This window comes from Apteryx mantelli, chromosome 1, assembly GCF_036417845.1.
Source record: "Apteryx mantelli isolate bAptMan1 chromosome 1, bAptMan1.hap1, whole genome shotgun sequence".
Taxonomy (NCBI): domain Eukaryota; kingdom Metazoa; phylum Chordata; class Aves; order Apterygiformes; family Apterygidae; genus Apteryx; species Apteryx mantelli.
In genome coordinates, this window is record NC_089978.1 from 222,811,202 (window position 1) to 222,831,301 (window position 20,100).

The 20,100-nt window shown below is 41.5% G+C and overlaps 1 protein-coding gene across 5 annotated transcripts in view; it reads left to right on the forward strand.

Annotated features, from left to right (window-relative positions):
- The window catches only part of GOLGB1 (golgin B1), a 48,827-nt gene that overhangs the window by 14,664 nt on the left and 14,063 nt on the right, over window positions 1–20,100 (forward strand). For 3 of the 5 annotated variants that reach the window (XM_067317659.1, XM_067317658.1, XM_067317660.1), the window contains 7 exons: window positions 2,238–2,649; window positions 3,754–3,845; window positions 4,158–4,254; window positions 8,952–9,025; window positions 11,457–11,547; window positions 12,711–12,775; window positions 13,593–18,625. In XM_067317659.1, coding sequence (XP_067173760.1) covers window positions 2,238–2,649; window positions 3,754–3,845; window positions 4,158–4,254; window positions 8,952–9,025; window positions 11,457–11,547; window positions 12,711–12,775; window positions 13,593–18,625 — 5,864 coding nt within the window. Of the gene's footprint in view, window positions 1–2,237; window positions 2,650–3,753; window positions 3,846–4,157; window positions 4,255–8,951; window positions 9,026–9,480; window positions 9,512–11,456; window positions 11,548–12,710; window positions 12,776–13,592; window positions 18,626–20,100 lie in introns of those variants that run through there. The other 2 variants (XM_067317661.1, XM_067317662.1) reach the window with 2 other exon arrangements.

The following is a 20,100-nucleotide window of genomic DNA, read 5'->3' on the forward strand; positions in this document are numbered from 1 at the left end:
CCCTCAAACATTTTGGAGCATGAACAGAATGAGATCAAGTCTATGCATACATGACAGTATATATCCCCTCAAGAGGGGATTTAGTACACAATATCTAACAAGCTTGCTTGCAAATAGGTGGTGAATGCATTTTAATTTTTTTTCTAATTTCAGAACTTCTGGGGAAAAAAAATTCTCCATTCCTTTAAGAGAGACTCATACTCTAACAGTCTCATGGACAGTAGTCCAACCCAGCAGCTAGGCTTTTGTTCAGTCATCCAAGCAGTTGTCCTGTCAGCTCACTTATGCTCAAATCATCGTTGTTCCTATTCCCAAGCAAAAGGGACCTCTATTGCAATCGCTAGTTGTCCTGCCCTCCAGTGTCCCTGGCTCGTTCAGGATGCAAACACCGAGATTCTTCTTCCTGGAGAAGTGCTAGCTCTTAATACTACCACCTGGATTTTTTATTTTTTTTTAAATGTACTTTTTCAGAACACAACAGATCTGCATTCAGGTTTGTTGGTCAGGCTTTGAAAGGCTTGAGGCTATTTGTAGGGAGCAAATATGACCTCATTCACTATCTTATAAGACTGGAGATGAGCAGAAAGAAACTGATTTCTGGCTGAACTGCTGGAAACTACTTGCATATCTGAAATGAACCAGTTTCACCTTGTTTAAAGCTTCAAGACAAGGAACAGAGAAGCATATCTTCATTTTTGGGGACTCTTGCTGATGTTATGCAAGTATTTCATTATTGTCATTATTATAAAACTTTCATAAGACGTTGTTTAGGGGACAATTTTTAATTTTGAGGAGGCAAAAGCTGCTTTTTGTGCATTTCATATATATTGTTTGAAGAGCTCTGAATTTTTTTTTAATACCTTTTGTAATCAAAATTTGGATCTCTTTCATGATAGCTGTCCTCCTGCCCCTAATAATAGAGTAAGGCTAGGTTACGGTGTGGGTTACAAGTAAGCAAAACTCTAGAGGCCTCTTGTAAGAGGGTCCATACTGGGTTAGGTCAGAGTTTCACCCTACCCATTACTTTTTCCAGCAATGGCGATGAGTTCTGTCTTGCCTCAGGCAAGTGCTGGCAGAAAACATCTTCCATCTGGACTCGCAGAACTCCCCCTTGGGCATCTGTCCTGCAAGTCTCCCCAGTTTCTCCACACACGCTATGTTAGTAGGCTGCACAATATCCAGCCAGTCGAGTGCTGAACCTCACTTTGGAAACTTTCTTACAGACTTACGCACTTATTTCTGTGTCCGAACTAAGCACAGTGGTGGGATCTTTTACCATCAGGAAGAGGTGAGGAACCTCAGTGAGCCAACTTGTATTTGGTGCTGATTATATTGCCCACAAGGGTTTTTTTTAATGCAGTGGGAGCATGAGTATCCTCATGGCTCCCTTGACTCCTCCGTGCTGTTGATTCCCCTCATGCCTGTTCTGTGGTCAGAGGGAGAGCCTAGCACATACAAACACTGAGGCCGTGGGGTTGAAGCTTCTCTTCCAGCTCCAAACTCACTCATAGAGATTCTGACTGCACTTTTCCACTCACATTTCTTATTTACACCCTCCCTGCAGAGTAATGGGATCTCCTCCTCAACCTTCTCCTGACCCCAGCCAGGCTGGCTATCCACAGCTGCAGGAGGAGGAAGCTTGACAAGGGGAATTCTGGCAACTGTAGGGTCTGTTTCTGTTCCCTGGTTGTCTTGCATCCCTGGTCAGTGTCCCCCAGCTTTTGGGGTTTCTCATGGAGCAGTGAGCATTGTGTGGGACACTTTGTCCCCCTTGGTTCCTTATTTCTGCTTTTTTTTTTTTTTTTTTTTTTGACTGCCTTCTCATATATGCATTTCTGTTGTTTGCTTGTTAATTGTCCCCTGTAATTGTTTGAGTTCTCCCTATTTTCTTTTGTTGTAGTGCTTCCTCCCCTTTTGGGGAGGAAAGTTTTCTCTTTCCTCCAGAAGAGAACTCATGGCCACTGTTCTGTTGTTTCCTTCCTTTCTGTTCCCTGCTCTAAACTAAGATTTCTCTTTTCCTTACCCAAATTGAGAATTCTTGTTTCTCCCAGCATTGTTCCTTGCAAGTTGCAAATCATAGGGCAATTTCTAATTAATTGTGATTTCTGCCACATTTATTTCCTCCTTTCTACTACTCAGATATTTGAAAAGGCAATTTTAAGATATGATTTGGATATTTTGCGTGGTGCTGAGTTGCTCTCGATGAGACTTAAACTCATTTCTGTATCCTTCTACAGGCACTCCGAGAACAGTGCCAGAAGATGGAAGTGGATTTAAGCTCCCTGAAGGATATGCTAGATGCAGAGAGACAAGAAGCTCAGAACCTCAAGGAGAAGATGGAGCTGGAACTAGCCGAGAGGAAGCTGTCCTCCCATTGCTTGCAGGAGGAGGTGCAGAGTCTCTCAGGAGAGCTGGAACAGGCAAGAAAAGTGCAAGCTGAATTAGAGATGAAGTATAGAGACCTAGAGCAGAAACAGAGGCTGGAAGTGGAAGAGAAAAACCTGCAGATCAGTTGTCTCCGGGTGGCTGAGCAAGAGCTGCAGTCTAGCCACGCTGCCCTTGTAGCTGAAAATGATCAGCTGAAACAAGATGTTGACCGGTTGCTGGTGCTGTCTGCTGAAAACTGTGCTACAATACAGAGACTGCAAGGTGAGGAAGTGCAGACGTTGGGTGTAGCAGGTTCTCAGGAGCCGAAGGATCACTGGGTTGCTTTCTGCTTGGCTTTGTTTTTATGGTAGCTCATAAGGAAGTCTTGTTATAACACTTCCTAATTACATAGTGACATAAGAGTGGCTGTACTGTATCAAACTAAAGGCCTCTGGTGCGATTGTACCTTTCTGTCTTTGGCAGTGGCCAAAGCCAGGAAAAAGAGCCTACGAATATGGCAACATATCTGCTGATTTCCTTGTGTACCAACCCAGTTTATAAGGTCATGGGGCTTGTGGATGTCCTGAGTCATCTGTGCGTGTGTGTATACATATATATTTTTAATGAATTTTAATAACTTACTGGATTTTTTTCTTCCATGTTTATGTAAGCTTTTTTTAGATGTGTTGTATTGTGTGGCAAGGAGATCTGCGTCTTAACTGCTTGTTAGATGAAGAACCACCTTTTGTTTTGAGCCTTTCTCCTGCAGGTGTCTCTTACAGGAAGAGACAATGTACAATAATTGTAGTTAACATCAAATTTTAACATTGTTCTCTTCTACAATAAAATAAAATTAAATTAAAAGGCATATTTAATTTACCAACCTCTCTTCTTGTAATGGCTTCTTTTCCCTGTGCTAAAAATACTGTTGTAGCTGTGTTAATTTCTCTTTTTCCGATGTTCTTATTCTCGTGTAGTCTGGCTTACAGTTCTCAAAAGTTGAGTTTCCTTTGTTGGGAAAAATGAGATGTTAGGACTGCCAAAACTGAGAGGCATTATCTGATCTACAGACTTTCTAAGATGAAGATTTTAGTGCCTTTTTTTTTTTTTCATGACTCTTCTACCAAAAATTCAAAAACCAAGGGAAGCAAGTTGTTTATACTGTTTTCTCTGTAAATTTATACTGAATTAGAACTAATAACATTCACCCTGCCTAAAGCTGTTATTTCAAATAGACATTCTTCTAGCTACTTAAAGGGCCCAAAACTGAAGTGGAGACTGAGAGATAAAGGATTTTATATACTAGTGTGCATACATGTAAACTGCATATATTTCAGCAGAAAAGGTAAGAACACATTTTAACTTCTTTTCTTTCTGCTCCCCTAGATGAACTGATACAAAAATCTGAGGAATTTGTCTGCTGTCAGAATGAGCTAAAATCCCAGCCAGTAGTGCAGGTCTCTGAGTTGAAGAAACAGGTATGGTCTTTGTATATGAGTCTCCTAAGTCTTTTTGATATGTTGAGGAACTGAAATAGAATGAAATGTTTTGAATTCCTTTCTTTTACTGAATTGGTTGGGAAAGGCTGTTTCGGGTTCTCTCAGTTTATGTTAAGTCTGGGCAGAGATGTTATAACACTGGGAGCCTGAGAAGAAATAGGAGTCAACTCAAGTAATTTAGAAGTTGCCAACTGATTCGTTAAAAAGGTTAATGGAAAGATCAAAGGCTAATGCTTATGTAAAAAATGTATGTAAACTTATCTTTCTACCCACCATCCTATTTTTAAACAGGATGGAACAACCTCACAGGGAAAAGTGATAGAGCAGAAAGATGAGGCTGGGACTTTGCTTCTACCCACAGAAACTTTGGAAGGACAGAAATCTGGAGGTGGTATAGTTATTCTTCTTCTTACCTATTTTTAGGTAGTAAATATGTCCACAGTTACTGGATCATTATGTATTCCTTGTCAAGAACTTCAAAAATATTCTCTAATTCTTTTCAGTAGTTAAAAGGAGAATTTAAAAGGAGAAGGAAAAGCAAGACATCTGGAATTATTCAAAAGACTGGGTTGTGTGTCGTAGGTCTGCCTGCGTAGTGTTATCTTGTGATGTTAAGCAGTGGTTGATGTTTTGGCCATGGGAATCGGTGGGTAGCATTTGTCGTTGCCTGTACAGTGCACATGTTTTGTATTCCTGCTCTTATGATCTGTGGCAATAGGAGCAAAGAATGTGGAGGAGACATGAAAAAACTAGGACAAAGGCAAGGATGGTAATATTATGTGACTGCTGACTTCTTGAGAAAAGGGATGGCAGAGTTAACTGGATAGTGATAGGGCATATTTAGTTCAAATAATAGTTCTGTTTTATTAGATTTTTTTTTTTGTTCTGTTAATATAAATTATGCCTAAGGATGGTAGAATAAATTTTGTATTCCAAGACAACGTGCACTTGCACCCTCTTGAGAGGTACAAAATAATATATAGCTGAAGCAGTAGCTTCTCCCTCATACAGAGTGCTGACAATCTGTAGATGGTACTTCTGGGGAGTTATTTTTGATAGCTCTTGCTGAAACAGTAAAGGGCCCATACACCTCTCACACAAAAATGGGACAATTAATTTGGTTTTGAGTGTCTAGGAATGTAGACTAGTAGAAGTAATAATTCTGACAGTGTTAATATTAGTATAAAAAGATGGGTTCGAACAGCTTTTGACTTTATGGTTGACTGGATTAAAAAAAATTAAATAAATTTGGATTGACAGCTAGAGATGCCCACCTCCCACCCTGAGTCACTGTACAGATAACTAATGGTGTATGTAGGCTTTCCCTGGTTCACTTAATGGAACAAAAAACTTGCTGAAAGACCATAGTATGATATGAATCAGTAAAAGAAAGCCATTATCATAGAAGGCAGACTGCTTTCCAGATGTTAGAATTCACAAATACTATTCATCTGAGCGTCCTCAAGATATATACTACTTTTCAACTTGGCATATATTGTTTTGTAAAGAAACTTCTGTATAGAAAAAAAGTTTAAAGCGGGGCAAAAGAAAACCCTGTTTCATATGTTAGTGTTATGTCAAGTCTGCATGTTCAGAATTGAAAAGAATAAAAAGCCGTGCCCCTAACAGGACTGCTTAACTTGGTCCTGAATTTGATTTTGTGTATATATTAATATACATTTTATATCATTGATAGCTATGTATTTGCAAAAATGGGGCCTGTTTTTTAATGTGTCAAAGTTGATGTTGCTGGGGAAGAAAAAAACCTTGTATAAGTTGTTTTACTGGCTCTTATACTAAAACATTGAGGTAGCATCTGTAGAACTAGCTAGAACTGAAATGAATCATAGAATCACAGAATAACTCAGGTTGGAAGGGATCTCAGGAGGTCTCTAGTTCAACTTCCTGCTCAAAGCAGGATCAGCTGTGAGATCAGACCCAGTCTAGTCTTAGTCACCAGTCTTGGAGGTTTTCACGTAACCTCCCTGGGTAGCCTGTTCTAATGCTTGACTCTCCTCATAGTGGAAAAACTTTTTTCCTTGCACCAAGCTGGAACCTCTTCTGTTTCAGTATATGCCTGTTGCCTTTTGTCCTCTCGCCATGCACCACTGTAAAGAGCCTGGTGAGCCTCTTTTGAGCCTGGCTCTGTCGTCTTGATTAACTTCCTTGTAAGCATTAGAAGGCTGTTTTTAGGTCTTCCCAAGGCCTTCTCTTCTCCAGGCCGAACAAGCGCTGTTCCCTCAAGTCTTTCCTTATGGGGCAAGTACTCCAGCCCCGTGACCATCTTGGTGGCCTTCTGCTGATATTGCTTCAATTTCTCAGTGTATTTCCTGTACTGACAGTCCAAAACTGAACGCATTAGTCTAGATGTGGTCTTAATAAGTGCCCAGTGGAGGTGGATAATCGCTTTTTTTGATCTGCTGTCTACATTGTTCATACAACCCAGGATGCTCTTGGCCTTCTTTGCTGCCAGGCATGCTGCTGGCTCATGTTTAGCCTGTTGTCTGCCAGGACCTCCTGGATCCTTTCTGCAGAGTTAGTCCCCAACCCGTGTTCCCAGGGCGGAACTTTGCATTTGTCCTTGTTGGATGTCATGAGGTTCCCATTGACCCATTCTTCCAGCCTGACTAGGTCGCTCTGAACAGCAGCCCTGCCCATATCAGTTGTTCCTCCTTCCCCCCCCCCCCCCCCCCCCCAGTTTGGTGTCATCCGCAAACTTGATGAGTGTGCACTCCGCCACCTCTAGGTCATTGATAAAGATATTAAACAGGAGAGGTGACAGGATAGGCCCCTGCGATGCTCCACTAGTTAAGAGCCTCCAGATGGAGTACAACCTATTAATTGCTACTCTTTGAGCCTGATCAGCCAATCAGTTTTTTTAACCTATTGAGGTGTCCTCTAATCCAGACCATAGCTTCCTGTCTTGGATACAAGAATATAGGAGACACTGTCAAAAGCCTCGCTAAAGTCAAGGTAAATGACACCCACTGCTCTCCCCTTACCCACAAATCCAGTAATTTTATCATAGAAGGCAATTGGGTAGGTCAGGAATGATTTACCCTTGGTAAATCCATGCTGACTGTTTCAGTCACAGCCTCCTCTTCCAAGTACCTAGAAATGTGTTTGGACATTGTGTCATGGACTCTCCATGATTTTCCCAGGGATTGAAAGTGAGGCAGACTCTCCTGTAGTTTCTCAGATTGTCCTTTTAGCCTTTTTCTGAAGATAGATACAGTGTTTGTCTTCAGTCATCACAGGCTTCCTCCAGTCCATAACCTTTCAAGAATGATGGCAGCCTTGCAAGGACATTGGCCAGCTCTTGTGGAACCCTTGAGTGCAGGGCAACCCATCCATTCCCATGAATTTTTTCTGGTCAAGTTCTCACAAGTAATCCCTGACTCGGTCCTCATCCACTGCTGGTGGTAGATCTCCTTGAACCCTGTCTCTAAGCGCAGGCTTGGAAGATCTTGTTAGTGAATACTGAGTCAAAGGAGGTGTTGAACCTCAGCCTTATCTGCATCTGCTGTCAATGAATCACACACCCCCTTCAGCAACGGTCCCACATTTTCCTTGTTCAGCCTTCTACTACTAACATAGTGGTAGAAGCTATTCTTGTTGCCCTTTATGTCCCTTGTAAGCCTCAACCCTAGTTGAGTTCTGACTTTTCTAACACTGTCCCTAAATGTTGCTAAATTCTTTCTTTGTAGGCTGTCCCTGTTTCCATCTCCTGCATAGTGCTTTTTTTGCATCAGAGCTCTGTCATGAGTTCCCTGCTTAGCCAAGCCAACCTCCTGATGTCTGCTTGTTTTCCTCAATATTGTGATGAATTGCTCTTGTGCTTAGAGGGTGCTGTCTTTGCAGACCTGCCAGCTTTCCTGAGCTCCTTTGCCCTTCAGAGCTGTCTCCCATGGGATCCCACCTACCAGTTCCCTGAATAAGGTGAAGTTTTCTCTCCTGATGTCCAGAATCTGTATCTTGCTCCCCATAGGATCTTGAACTCTATTTCATGGTCACTGCAGCCCAGGCTGCCCTTATCACATACCCAGCCAGTTCTTCCTTGCTCATGAATAACAGATTCAGCTGTGTGTCACCCTTGGTTGGTGCATCTAGTACCTGTATCAAGAATTTATCCCTGACACTTTCCAAAGTCTGTTGTTTGTTTTTTTTTTGCGTTCTGCCATGTTGCCCTTCCAGCAGATATCAGGGGGATTAAAGTCTCCCATAAGATTATAAAATTCAGGGTCTGTGACACAGAGACTTCCTCAAGTTGTTTAAAGAAAGATGCTTACTGGCAAGTAGCCAGCAGGGTAATGAACAAGTTCAGTATCTGTTTTCTCAGGTGGTTAGTAGCTCTGATAGAATGTGATGCTAAAGGTACACATTTAAAAATAGATGATGATTGAGATGGTATCTGTTGGTATCAAATCTAAACGGAATTGTATTTCTTGTAGTAATCAGGAAGCTAACCAACTGAAATTACTGCTTTCAAACATGAAAGTCTAGATGTGGTACAGGACACTTCCTTTACCTGTCTGCTGCTTTTGCTTGTCTACAGTAACATACCTATCATAAATGATATTTATATACCAGTTTACAGAAGCACAAATGTAAAAAATATACTAAGCCAAACAGCAGCTGAATTCTTTTAGCATTCTTGACTTAGATTGTGGCCCTTGGATTCCTATTTTTATACAATTTTAACAATTTCTCATTTCACTTTTATCCAATGAAATTTGAAGCCTTATGCCACAATGATTACTTTTTTTTTTTCTTCTCCTTTATAAGTGTTCCTAAAAATTGAAGCTCTGTCAGCTGTCCTTTAACTTCTGTCTGAGTAACAGTAATTGTTCTGTTCTGAAAGGTGCTTAAACCAGTATTTTGTTCTGGTGGTTTGACTCTCAGAAAAAATGATTGAATGAACACATCATCCAAAGGCAATGTTATATATCTTCGCTACATAAATGTTGCTAATAGCCATGTACCCTGTTCTCTGAAGTGCCTAGAAGAGAATCCTGTTACTCGCTAAATCAGAGTTTTAATTTTTGAGGAAATCATTTCACGTTTATGTGGTTTTGAATGTTTCAGAGATGCTGCACTCGCAACTTGTTCTCCTGGAACCTCAGCAGGAACCTGTGATTGTTGCAGAAAACTCAGAACAGGTAATGAATAATTAAGCAGCTGAAATAAGCCAAAACTAAAACAGGTCAAGGACTAGCCTTAAAACTGCTAAGCTGTTGTGACCTTTTTTAACAATCCTCTTTGGAAGGTTATTATTAACTGGATTAATGGTGAAAGACAGAAATAGCTTGCAAATACTGCTTGTAGCGTGTTCTTATCAGGCTGTATTTCCCTTTGTTGCTTGTGTGGAATTCTTGTCCTCCATCCACCCAATCCATGTTCATGCTATTTTTTCTCTTGTGAGTTAGTTTTTCAGCAAAGCCACAAGCTACTCTGAGGCAGGTCTTAGGAAATATGACTCCAAAGGCTTGGCAGTCATTATAGGATGCCTTTCAAACCCTACTCAATCCCACTGCTCTGATGGGGAATCTTGCAGACTGACCGGAGGAAGCCGAGTTCTCTCTGTCAAGCAGGAGACAAGTAGACTCTAGGTTTTTTTAATGCTCTTCCACTATGAACAGCTGCAGGTACAACTTCCATGCAATCTGTAGATGTTAAGAATGCAGGTTTAGACACCTGTTGCTTTGCTTTTTACTCAGTTGGCAAGGAGATTGAGAACCGTTGCTTCTGCGTCTCTGCCTCTGTATCTATACTAAGAATTTGTTGTAGAATTGTTCTTTAGCTTACGGCAAAGTCTAGCCTCTCTCCAGACTTCTCTACTCTATTCCAACCTGCCAGCAGGGGAAAGAGGATGATGCAGTGTTTACCTCTTACATTTATTGCTTTTTAAATTGGCTATTAATTTTAACATGAGGGTGGGGAATGATACATAATAATGTGCCGAAGCCAGTTTTCTTAAGTTTTTATTACTGCTAAGTCGTCATAGCAAAGGCTGACGTTTGGGACTCATGATGGAGATGGAGAAGGCATTTTGAATGAGTTCATCCTGTTTGACTTGAGACCCTTACACTCCAACTGCATATAGCTAAGGTGTAAGCTAGTGGATCAACAGGTAGACACGTGCGTGCACACACACACATGCACAGATTCTTTTCAAGGACAGGTATAAGCCTCTGAGCCGTTGTCTAGAGCCCCTGTATAGACAGTGGAGAGGAACGGGTTCTTTAGCATATGATTCACCTTGGCCAAGGTAGGTGTTTAAAATGGCTCAATGAAGCCAGCCCTAGAAGCATCCATTTCTATCACTTAATTATAAAAGGAGTCCAGATAAATAACCTGTATGTAAGCATTTACATTTGGACAAGTGAACATTGCCACTCATGCATCTGACCCATTACTTCAGGTCAAGATATGTATGAATCCAAACCCAATAGAGGGGTTTGGGTCATGTGCAGGGATTATCTGGATGCATCCTATCCATCTCATGTGAGTGCTTAGAGCTTGTTAAGGCAAAAGAGCTCTAGAACTTGGGGCTGGAGATTGTTTCTGTATGGTTGGGTGACTTGTTAGAGGTCTGTGCTTCCATCCTAGGTAGTGACAGCATGCATTAATTCTATTTGCCTAATTTTACTTTCATTCTCTCTACTGTTGGGCGGATTTTTTTTATTTATTTTTATTTTTATTTGCCAGGGGGTAGCTTTCTTTAGAGGTTTTTCACTCTGTTGTCTTAGTTCTGACTCATTGTTCCTTTATGCTCCAGTTCAAACCCTTTCCTACAGAAGTGGTACTAACAGTTGTTTGTTGTAGTGACAGACAATGTGTTTTGGGAGCTAGTCTGGAATACTGCAAATCTTTATGGGTGCATGTTAACTTGTATGTGGACTTTTAGAATGAAAAACCTAGGAGATGAAGGCCTAATTCTTGTATGGATGTCAACAGCAAACTAACCAATTTTCTGGGTTTTATTCAGCATCTTTGTGTGTGAGGGGAGAAGAGGTTTGTGTCTGTGAAATGGCAAAATCTGCTTCTGCTTTCCATAGTGTGCTCCATTTTCTTCTGCAGTGAGTTTTTTTTCCTGTCTGACAGAGCAGCAGGAGATGTATAACAGCGTGTGTGGTTTCTTTTTTTGTTTGTTTTGTTTTATGGAGCCTAGTGTAACTTTCCTACGGAGAGGGCAGGTTCTTTAGCTGCTGGAGCAGGGGAGCACATGATGCTGCACGCACAACTTCCCACCTTCTCTGCTTGGGTGATTCAGTGAGAAGTTACAAAGCTGTAGTTAGTCCCTTTGAAGCAGTGAAGATGGAAAAATAAGCATCTTGAGGTGGAAAGGGAGTTACTAGAATAGTTGCATTCCTTGATATCCTACAACTAATCTGATCTGAGATCCGTCTTAATCTCTTTGTTAATATCATAACCAACGTTTTTATATTTTCATTAGGCATCAGAGTTGGGCCTAAAGTAGAGAGTGACAGTTTTTACTCAAAGTTTGACAGGGGAGCACATAGCTAAGATCACTGTCTTCTAATGTGAAGATCGTGGCTCAAAACTAAGTATGTTTTCTTCAACCAACAGACTCAGAATGCTGGATCTGAGGTGAAATTGCAAGACTTCCAGACTCCGGAAGATTCGGCCTCTTCTGTAGACTGCTTTTCTAGATCTAGAGGTAAGGACTCAGAATGAGGCATATTAACCACAAAATTGTGGGAGTTTGAGAACCTTCAGAGAAGAATCTGAGGTGGATATGGAGATTTGGAGAGAGGAGCTTTGAGGTCAGAAACTAAAGACGTACAGGAGGTAGTAAAGATGTACAGGAGGTAGAAGAGAAGATTCTAATGTATGATAGCGAGGTATACATCAGAAGAGAAGAGAGAAAAAGCGGTTCCTGAGATGATAAGGGGAGAAGAGTTTGAAGGGGAGAGTGTTTGTAGGTGCAGAGTCTGATGTGTAATACACAGAAAAGAATTACAGTAAGATGAAGAACTGTGTTTTGTTCCCCTTGGCAAACCAGTAAGATTTGGTGCCCCTGGAATTGAAGGGGAAAAAAAAAAAAAAAAAAAAGGAGGTGGGGGGGGAGGAGGGAGAGGAGAAAGAAGACAAACTGGCTGGGTTACAGAGTCAACCTTTTGAAAATTAGGAGTGCCATATTTAAATGCTCTTAACTCTGCCATGTTACATTACATGAAGAGATGTACATTTGTTTAATTACTTGAATGCTTATGCTATTACTATTACGAAAGAGCAAAACTGAAACTGAGTGGGCAACTATAAACTCTGGTGTTTCCTAACAATTAAGAGCTTAACTTTACAACCTTGATTTTCCTAATGTATTTATTTATAATTTCCTAGAAATTAGAAAACAAAGTTTCAGGCAATTTTTTTTTTTGATGACAGGTATAGCTCCCCAGTCCATCTTGTATCACCTGTGGCTTTTGAACTTTAGTCTTTTAGCAGTGCAACAGAGTTAGCTGTTCTCAGAAGAAGGTTATTTTCTTACACAAGAGGTGGAACTAAAGGGTACATATGTTCAATCCTGCTTGTTTGGAAGGGGGTAAGCATCCTAGTTCTCCTGTCTCTTCACTCTTCTGTGGAGGTTAGATATAGTATAGACTTAAGTGAGGCCAGCATGCAGTAGATGGAGAAAGCTTCTGCATCTGCAGGGCTATTGGGGATGTTTGGGCCCAATGCATAAGCTCAAACTCTTGATCTTGTGCCTTTCCCACTTTGGAAACTGGAGAAGCTCCAGTCCCATGTGTTGTCTCTCCTCTTGCTTACTGATTTGGTGTGACTGGTTATGTTGATAGTGACAAATGTGCATTTTATCACTAGGTGTGTCAGGAGAGCCAGTGAATTCTGAAGCGCCAAAGCCTTTTGATGACACTTTGCTCCCTGAGGTACAAATTTGGTCCAGTATTTGTTTCCTTACAATATTGCATACATCTGTGGATATAGTAACTTTAGTTTAAAAGGACCAAAGAATAGGTCTTTTAACATCCCCATAAGTTAAAGTGACTGTTGCAACACTGAGATAGGCTCTTTAACGGTTTATCATAAACTGGTTTTGCCTTCCAACCTGATGAACGTACAGCCTTTGCAACACAGAAAGCTGACTTATTGTTGAGCTGGTGGGTCTCCTCCCTTTTCACCTGTATTTGGGGGTGGGAGGAAACCTTAGGATTGACACTTGGAAAAAGCTGAGCACTTTGGTCCGGATGTTTTGTCTGGTCTTCTCACTTTGGAGTCAGATAGACTGCAATGTGGGCTTCTATGCTATCTCTTTGCCAGGTTAAATTAGACAGATAAAATAGCAGACAAAACCTCCTCGTTCAGAGACTATGGATAGGAGGCCAGGAAAATGTGGCTGGAAAAGTCTAGTAGAAGGCTTGTGAGAATCACAGGAAAAAGAAGACACTTCAGAATCATACTATACTGTAATCAAGAGAGAATGGGAAATAAGAGAACAAGCAGTTACATTTGTGGTGTAATTCTAAAGCGAGAGTCCTTTATGCTACAACTTTAGTAACTGGAATGAACTGAAATGACCTGGGGAGTCCTTCCTTTGTTAGTAAAGTTACTATCTATTGCAACAGGCAGCACAAGTAAAGGGTAACTTTAGACTACGAAACATGGAAAGCAGATACTTCAGGGCCAGTGAAAAATGACCCTTTGACAGGATCCAAAGGAAAATTGAAACCTCTTATTTTGTTTTAGGCAATAGATGGACTTGGAAGCAAGCAGTTTGCTGAGGAAAATGGTCCGTCTGGAATTCTGGGATATCTTGCTGCACAGAAACATAAAGAGCTGTCAGTTTTGCTGCTGGAACTGAATGAAGCCCAGGAAGAAATAGCATTTCTGAAAGGGCAGCTCAAGGGCCCAGAAAGCCAAACTCCTGCAATTCTCCAAACAAGAGAAGAAACTAACCAGCTAGAAGATGGATCCCAGACATTCCTCCCTGAGAGGGAAGAGCAAAAGGCTTCAAATACACAAAGTGAGTTGGGCAATAGCTCATTACTGACAGAAATGGAAATGCTGCAAATTGGTGTACTTCAGGAAAACAAGACCAGTCTTCAAGAAGTTCCCCAGGGGAGCACTGTCCCCTGCAGAGGGGAGACGGAGGTGATGCAAGAAGTCTCTGCAGCAGATCTAGAGCTTGGCAGCTCTCAATCTCAAGAGCTGCTAAGGTTGCAAAACCAAATTATGGAACTGCAGATAATTCTGCAGAAATCAGAAGAATCCTATAAGAAAGATCTGGGAGAAAAAGTTGCAGAAATAAATAGGCTAAATCACTTGGCAGAGGAATACAGAAAAAAGATAGAGGATTCTGACAGTGAATTTTGTGCTTTAGCTGAAGAAAGAGATCAGCTCCTGTGTCAGATGAAGGAACTTTCTACCATAACAGAACTGAAGGATCAAGTGAAGCAACTAGAGAAAAATCTAGCTCTTTCAGAAAAGCAGAGGCTATCAGACAGTCAGAGCAGTCTTCTGAGAGAACAAATCCAGAGCCTTAAAAATGAATTTAAATCCAAAGAGATAAAAATTGAAGCTTTGCAAAAAGACTTGGATGAAGCACAGCTTCAGCTTTCTGAGCAGGACACTCAACTAAAAGGGCTGAGAAGCCAGATCCAGAAGAAGGAATGTGAAGTACTTGATCTGGAGCAACTTCTGATGAAGAACACAGCTGAGATAGAAGAGCTTTCCCAAAGCTTAGCCTCAAAGGGACTCGAAGCAGCAAGCCTAGAACAGCTTGTTGCTGAACACAAGAGGTGTATTGAGAGCCTGCAACAAACCTTGCTGGAGAAGGACCAACAGATGACAGAGATCAGTGTCAGCATGTCTGAGAAAATGGTCCTGCTGAATGAAGAGAAATTTTCTCTAGGAAATGAGCTACAGAGTCTTAAAGAGCAAATGAGTCTGTTAAAAGCCAAGGAGGAAAAAGACCAAAACATAGGAGAAGCAAAAGATGCATATCTGAAATATGGGGAATCTGAGCAGCAGTATGAGACACAGGTAGCATGTAAGGAGAGAGAGGTGTTAGGAAGTGAACTCGAACTTCTGAAAAAAGAAAATGAGCAAGTCAAGCGGAAGCTGCAAGCAGCACTTATCAACAGGAAGGAGCTTCTGAAGAAGGTTAGCAAATTGGAGAATGAATTAGTACAATTGAGAAGGGAGCCTGAATCAGAGACCTCAGTGGCTCAAGAACCTGAAGGGGAAGAAAATATAACAAGCAGGATAAGTGGAGAAGTGAATCCTGAAAGCCAGCCCAGGGAGGAGTATCTGATTCAACTGCTTTCTGAAAAGGAGTCTGAGTTGCAGAGCATCCGGAGGGACTTGCTGGATAAAGAAACAAATGAAGCACAGTTACAGGCAGTGATTGAGGAAATGAGGCAAAGCTTACAAGATAAGACAAACATTACTGATTCAATGAAAGCTGAAATCATGGAAAGTCAGACAGTTGCTGACAAACTAACTAAAACCAGTAAGAGCCTAAAGGATTATGAAGAAAATGAAAAAACTAGTTTAGCAGCTACAAATCATGAAGAAAAACAGAAAACTGCTCTGAAAGAGAGAATTTCAACTCTTGAACAAGAAAAAGAACAACTTCAAAAAAAACTCCAGGAAGCCCTGGTATCTCGCAAAGACACTATAAAAAAAGCTCAAGAAAAAGATAGGCATCACAGAGAACAGCTTAAACAGCAGAAAGATGACTACAACATCCTACAAGAACAGTTTGATAAGCAAAGCAAAGAGAAGGAGAGCATCCAAGCTCAGCTCAGACAACTCCAAGAACAGAGAGGGTCAACAGAGAGTATCCCTTGTGGGAGTCAAGGTTGGTTGGATTCTTCATGCTCGGAAGCAGAAAATACTACAAACAGCAAGCTTGTACAAGTTGCAGATGTTTCTGGAGAAGAATTTAAGACAAAATTTGAGAAATTGCAGACAAAGAAAGAAGAACTGGAATATAAGGTCAGCCATATGGAAAGTGAACTTGCTTGCAAATCAGAATTAGTCTTTCATTCACAAGAGCACGTGGCACAGTTGCTTCTGGAGATAGAAGGGCTGAAGAGAACCTGTGACCAAGCTGAAGCTAAGGCAGCAAGTCTCCAGATAGAATTGGAAGAAAGTCGAGCAGAAGTTTCTAGAAAGGGCAGTCTGGAAGACCTTATGCACCAAAAAGATGAAGAAGTTGAATTCCTGAAGTTGCAGCTAAGTGAGAAAAGTGAAGCACTCATTACTGTGCAGGCACAGTTGCTGGAGAAAGAAAACTCTGTCAAGACGCTGTGTAGTCAGTTGGAAGCTCAAGCTCAGGTACATGAGGAACAAAGCAAGCGACTGCAAACTGAGCTGCTTGATATTCAGCAGAAGCAAGATGTTGGTGTGGAAGAAACTAAACAAAAGAATCAAATGCAGAGAAAGTTGCAGGCTGCACTTATCTCTAGAAAAGAGGCACTGAAGGAGAGCAAGTCTCTAAAAGAGGAGCTGGCTAATGCTAAAACAACTATTGAAAGTCTTTCTGTCAAGTTGACAAACATGGAAAGCCAAATATGTGGCCATGTTAAAGAAACAGATAATTTAACAGGAAAGTTAGCAAGTCTCGCAGAAGAACGAGAAAAACTTATTTCAGAAGTTGATAAGGCACTTGCAGAAAATCAGAATCTTGATGGATGTTGTAAAAACCTGAAGCTGACTCTGGAAGGAGTTGCTCAAGAGAAGGAGCAGCTGGAGAAGGAGATGGAATTGCTGAAATGTTCTCAGGCTGCTGAGAATTCTGAGCGGCATGAGAAATATATGGATCTTCAAAAAGAATATGAAACTCTCCTGCAGTCCTATGAGAATGTAAGTAATGAGGTTGAGCGGATTCAGCGTGTTTTGGAAACTGTTAGGCAGGAAAAGCAGGAAATTTTCATTAAGCTGAAAAGTGTTGAAGCAAAAAAAGAAGAAACAGATAAGCAGCTGCAGGAGGCTGGACAGGAAATAGATGGAATGAAGGAGAAAATGAGGAAATTTGCAAAATCAAAGCAACAAAAGATCCTAGAACTAGAGGAAGAGAATGAGAAGCTCAGAGCAGAGATGCATTTTACAGATAGAGACCTACACAGAACTGGAAATGCAGCTTTCATGACAAATACTAGCCTGAAAGAAGATCTGGAGAGTTCTAGAAAAGATTACCAGTCTCTTTCTACTCAGCTTGAGACAGTAATGATGGAAAAGGAATCCCTTGCTCAGGAGATCAGAGAGTTAAAGGATCACTTGCAGTTCACGGAATCTAAACTAAAGGAAAGCAGAGAAATGGTAGACAAGTATGTTGCCCAAAAGACAGCAGAGGAAGAAAAAAATCAGGCAATTGCCACCATGTCACCAGTGGAAGGGACTGAAAATCAAGTGGACTTAAATGTTAGTCTGGAGTCCCATACTGCAGAGCTGGAACAGAAAGCATTTGAAGGTAGCAGCCCATATGAAGATCTTGATACCTACATACAACAGGTAGCTCAGCTCACAGAGCGAATTGCAGAACTGGAAGAGAACAGGAGGGCTTCAGAGCAACAGCTCAGCAACATTCACATGAGTGTTGAGACTTTAGCAGATGAGAAGAGGGCTTTAGAGACCCAAATGGAAGTGAAAGTCCATGAATTGAATGCTCTCCAGGACACAGTAGTGAAGATGGAACAAACACTACAAAAAAACAAAGAGGAGCTCATCAGAATGACAGAACAGAAGAATACCTTAGAAGCAGAGAAGGATGACTTGGAAGAAAGGCTCATGAATCAGCTAGCAGAACTTAATGGAAGCATTGGAAACTATCAACAAGATGCAACAGACTTCCAGATCAAAAATGAACAACTGAAACATGAGCTCCAGAGTCTGCAGAGAATGATGCATGAACTGGAGGAGGAGAAATGTCAGATGGCAAAGGAAAAAAGTAAAGCAAGTTCAGAAAAGCAAAAGGAATTTGTAGAAAAGCTAAAATGCACTTGGAAGGGAGACAACAGCACACATGTAAAGGAGCTTCAGGAATTGCTGAAACAGAAACAGCAGGAGATCAAGCAGCTGCAAAAGGACTGTATTAAAAGCCAGGAAAAGATCAGTAGTCTAGAAAGAACTGTTAAAGCTCTGGAATTTGTCCAAAGTGAGTCTCAGAAAGAGCTAGAAGCAGCCAAAGAGAATTTCGCTAAAGCAGTTGAAGACACCAAGAAAGCCCAAGCAGAGCTTGCTTTCTGCAGAGTAGTACTGGATGACACTCAGAGCGAGGCAGCGAGGGCTCTAGCAGAGCACGTCAAAATGAAAGAGGAGTTGCAGGCAAACAAAGAGAATATTAAAATTCAAATGAAGAAAAAGGATGAGGACTTTGAGAGAAGACTGGAACAGGAAAAAGACAAGCACTCAAAGGAAATTAAAAACATGGAAGAAAAGCTGTCAACTTTGCAGAGGGAGAAAGACTATCTGGAAAAAACTGTTTGTGATATTCAAGACTCCTTGCAGACAAAAGATCAAGAAGCCAAACAATTGGAAGGCAGCCTAACCAAAACACTAGCCCAGCTTGCAGCCTTCACTAGGAGCATGTCATCTCTTCAGGATGACAGGGATAGAGTGATAGATGAATCCAAAACATGGGAGAAGAAATTCACTGAGACTATTCAAAAGAAAGAAGAAGAAATACGTTCAAAAGAGGAGACTTGTGTTGTTCTAAAGGACCAGATGAAGCAGATGACCATACATGTGGAAGAACTTCAGATTCATATATCCAGGTAAAGGGAAGAAGGTGGTGATGATGAAGCTGGTACTATTGTATGTCCCTTGGACAAGGCAGCAGCTAGTGGTGAGACAGGACAGAATCGCAGAATAGCTGAAGCTAGAAGAGACCTCTGGAGCTAATCTAGTCCAACCCGCTGCTCAGGTAGGGTCTCCTAGAGCAGGTTGCCCAGGACTGCGTTCAGTTGTATTTTGAATATCTCCAAGGATGGAGACTCCACAACCTCTCTGGGCAACCTGTTTCTGTCACCCTCACAGTGGGGGAGAAAAAGTGTTTTCTTATGTTCAGATGGAATTGCCTGCGTTTCAGTGCGTGCTCATTGCCTCTCATCCTGTCGCTGGGCACCACCGAAAGAGCCTGGCTCCATTGTCTCTACACTACCCTTGCAGTTATCAGTACACACAGATCCCCTCCCGAGCCTTCTTCTCTGGGCTAAACAGTCCCAGCTCTCTGTCTTTCCTCGTACAACAGATGCTCCAGTCCCTTCATCATCTTTGTGGCCCTTCGCTGGACTTGCTCCAGCAAGTACATGTGTTTTGTGTACTGCAGAGCCCAGGACTAGACACGGTACTCCTGGATGTGGCCTCACCAGGGCCGAGTGGAGGGGGTGTATCACTGCCCTTTTTCTGCTGGCAACACTCTGCCTAATGCGGCCCAGGGTACTGTCGGCCACCTTCACCATGAGGGCACATTGTTGGCTCACGGTCAACTTCTTGTCCACCAGGACTCCCAAGTCCTTCTCTGCAGAGCCGCTCTCCGGCCCATTGGCCCCCAGCCTGTACGGATGCATGCGGCTCTTCCTCCCCAGCTGCAGAACTTTGCGCTTCCCCGTATTGGCCTTCATGAGGTTCCTCTCTGCCCATCTCTCCTGCCTGTCAAGGTCCTTCTGAATGACAGAGCAAGCATCTTCCCCCTTCCTTTTTCAAGTTATCAGAAAGAAATAATTATGAGTATGTAATAACCAAATGTGACTTGTGATTGGTAAAGCTAACGTTTGCCTAACACGGAGTATAGAATCAGTCTTCCTAATAAAGCCGTAAACATACGATTCATCTCCTGCATGACTCATCTTTGGGTAGAAAAGAGCTCTGGAATTACGTTGTAGGGAATTACTGCTGAATGCACAAGGATACAGAGAGATTAACACTGTAAGATATTTCTCCTTCTCATCATTAGCATACTTCTGTTAAATCTGTTCTCTGTAACAGGCAGTAGCCAGCTGAGTGCTATCTAGAGTCTTTATTAGTCTGAGATTTAAAATAGTTTTGTTGGTATAGAGTTGTTACATGTGGAGACTAAACCTGGCAGGTCAAGAGAGCATTGAGATACAAAATTCCAGTTTAATCCCAAATTAGACTTTAAGGGAAAGATGGAACTATGAAAATGTACATCTTAATTTCAAAAATTCAAAAACAAACTGTTCTCGCATGAGTAAAATTGTTCTATGAAGCTTATGATCAAAATGCCACA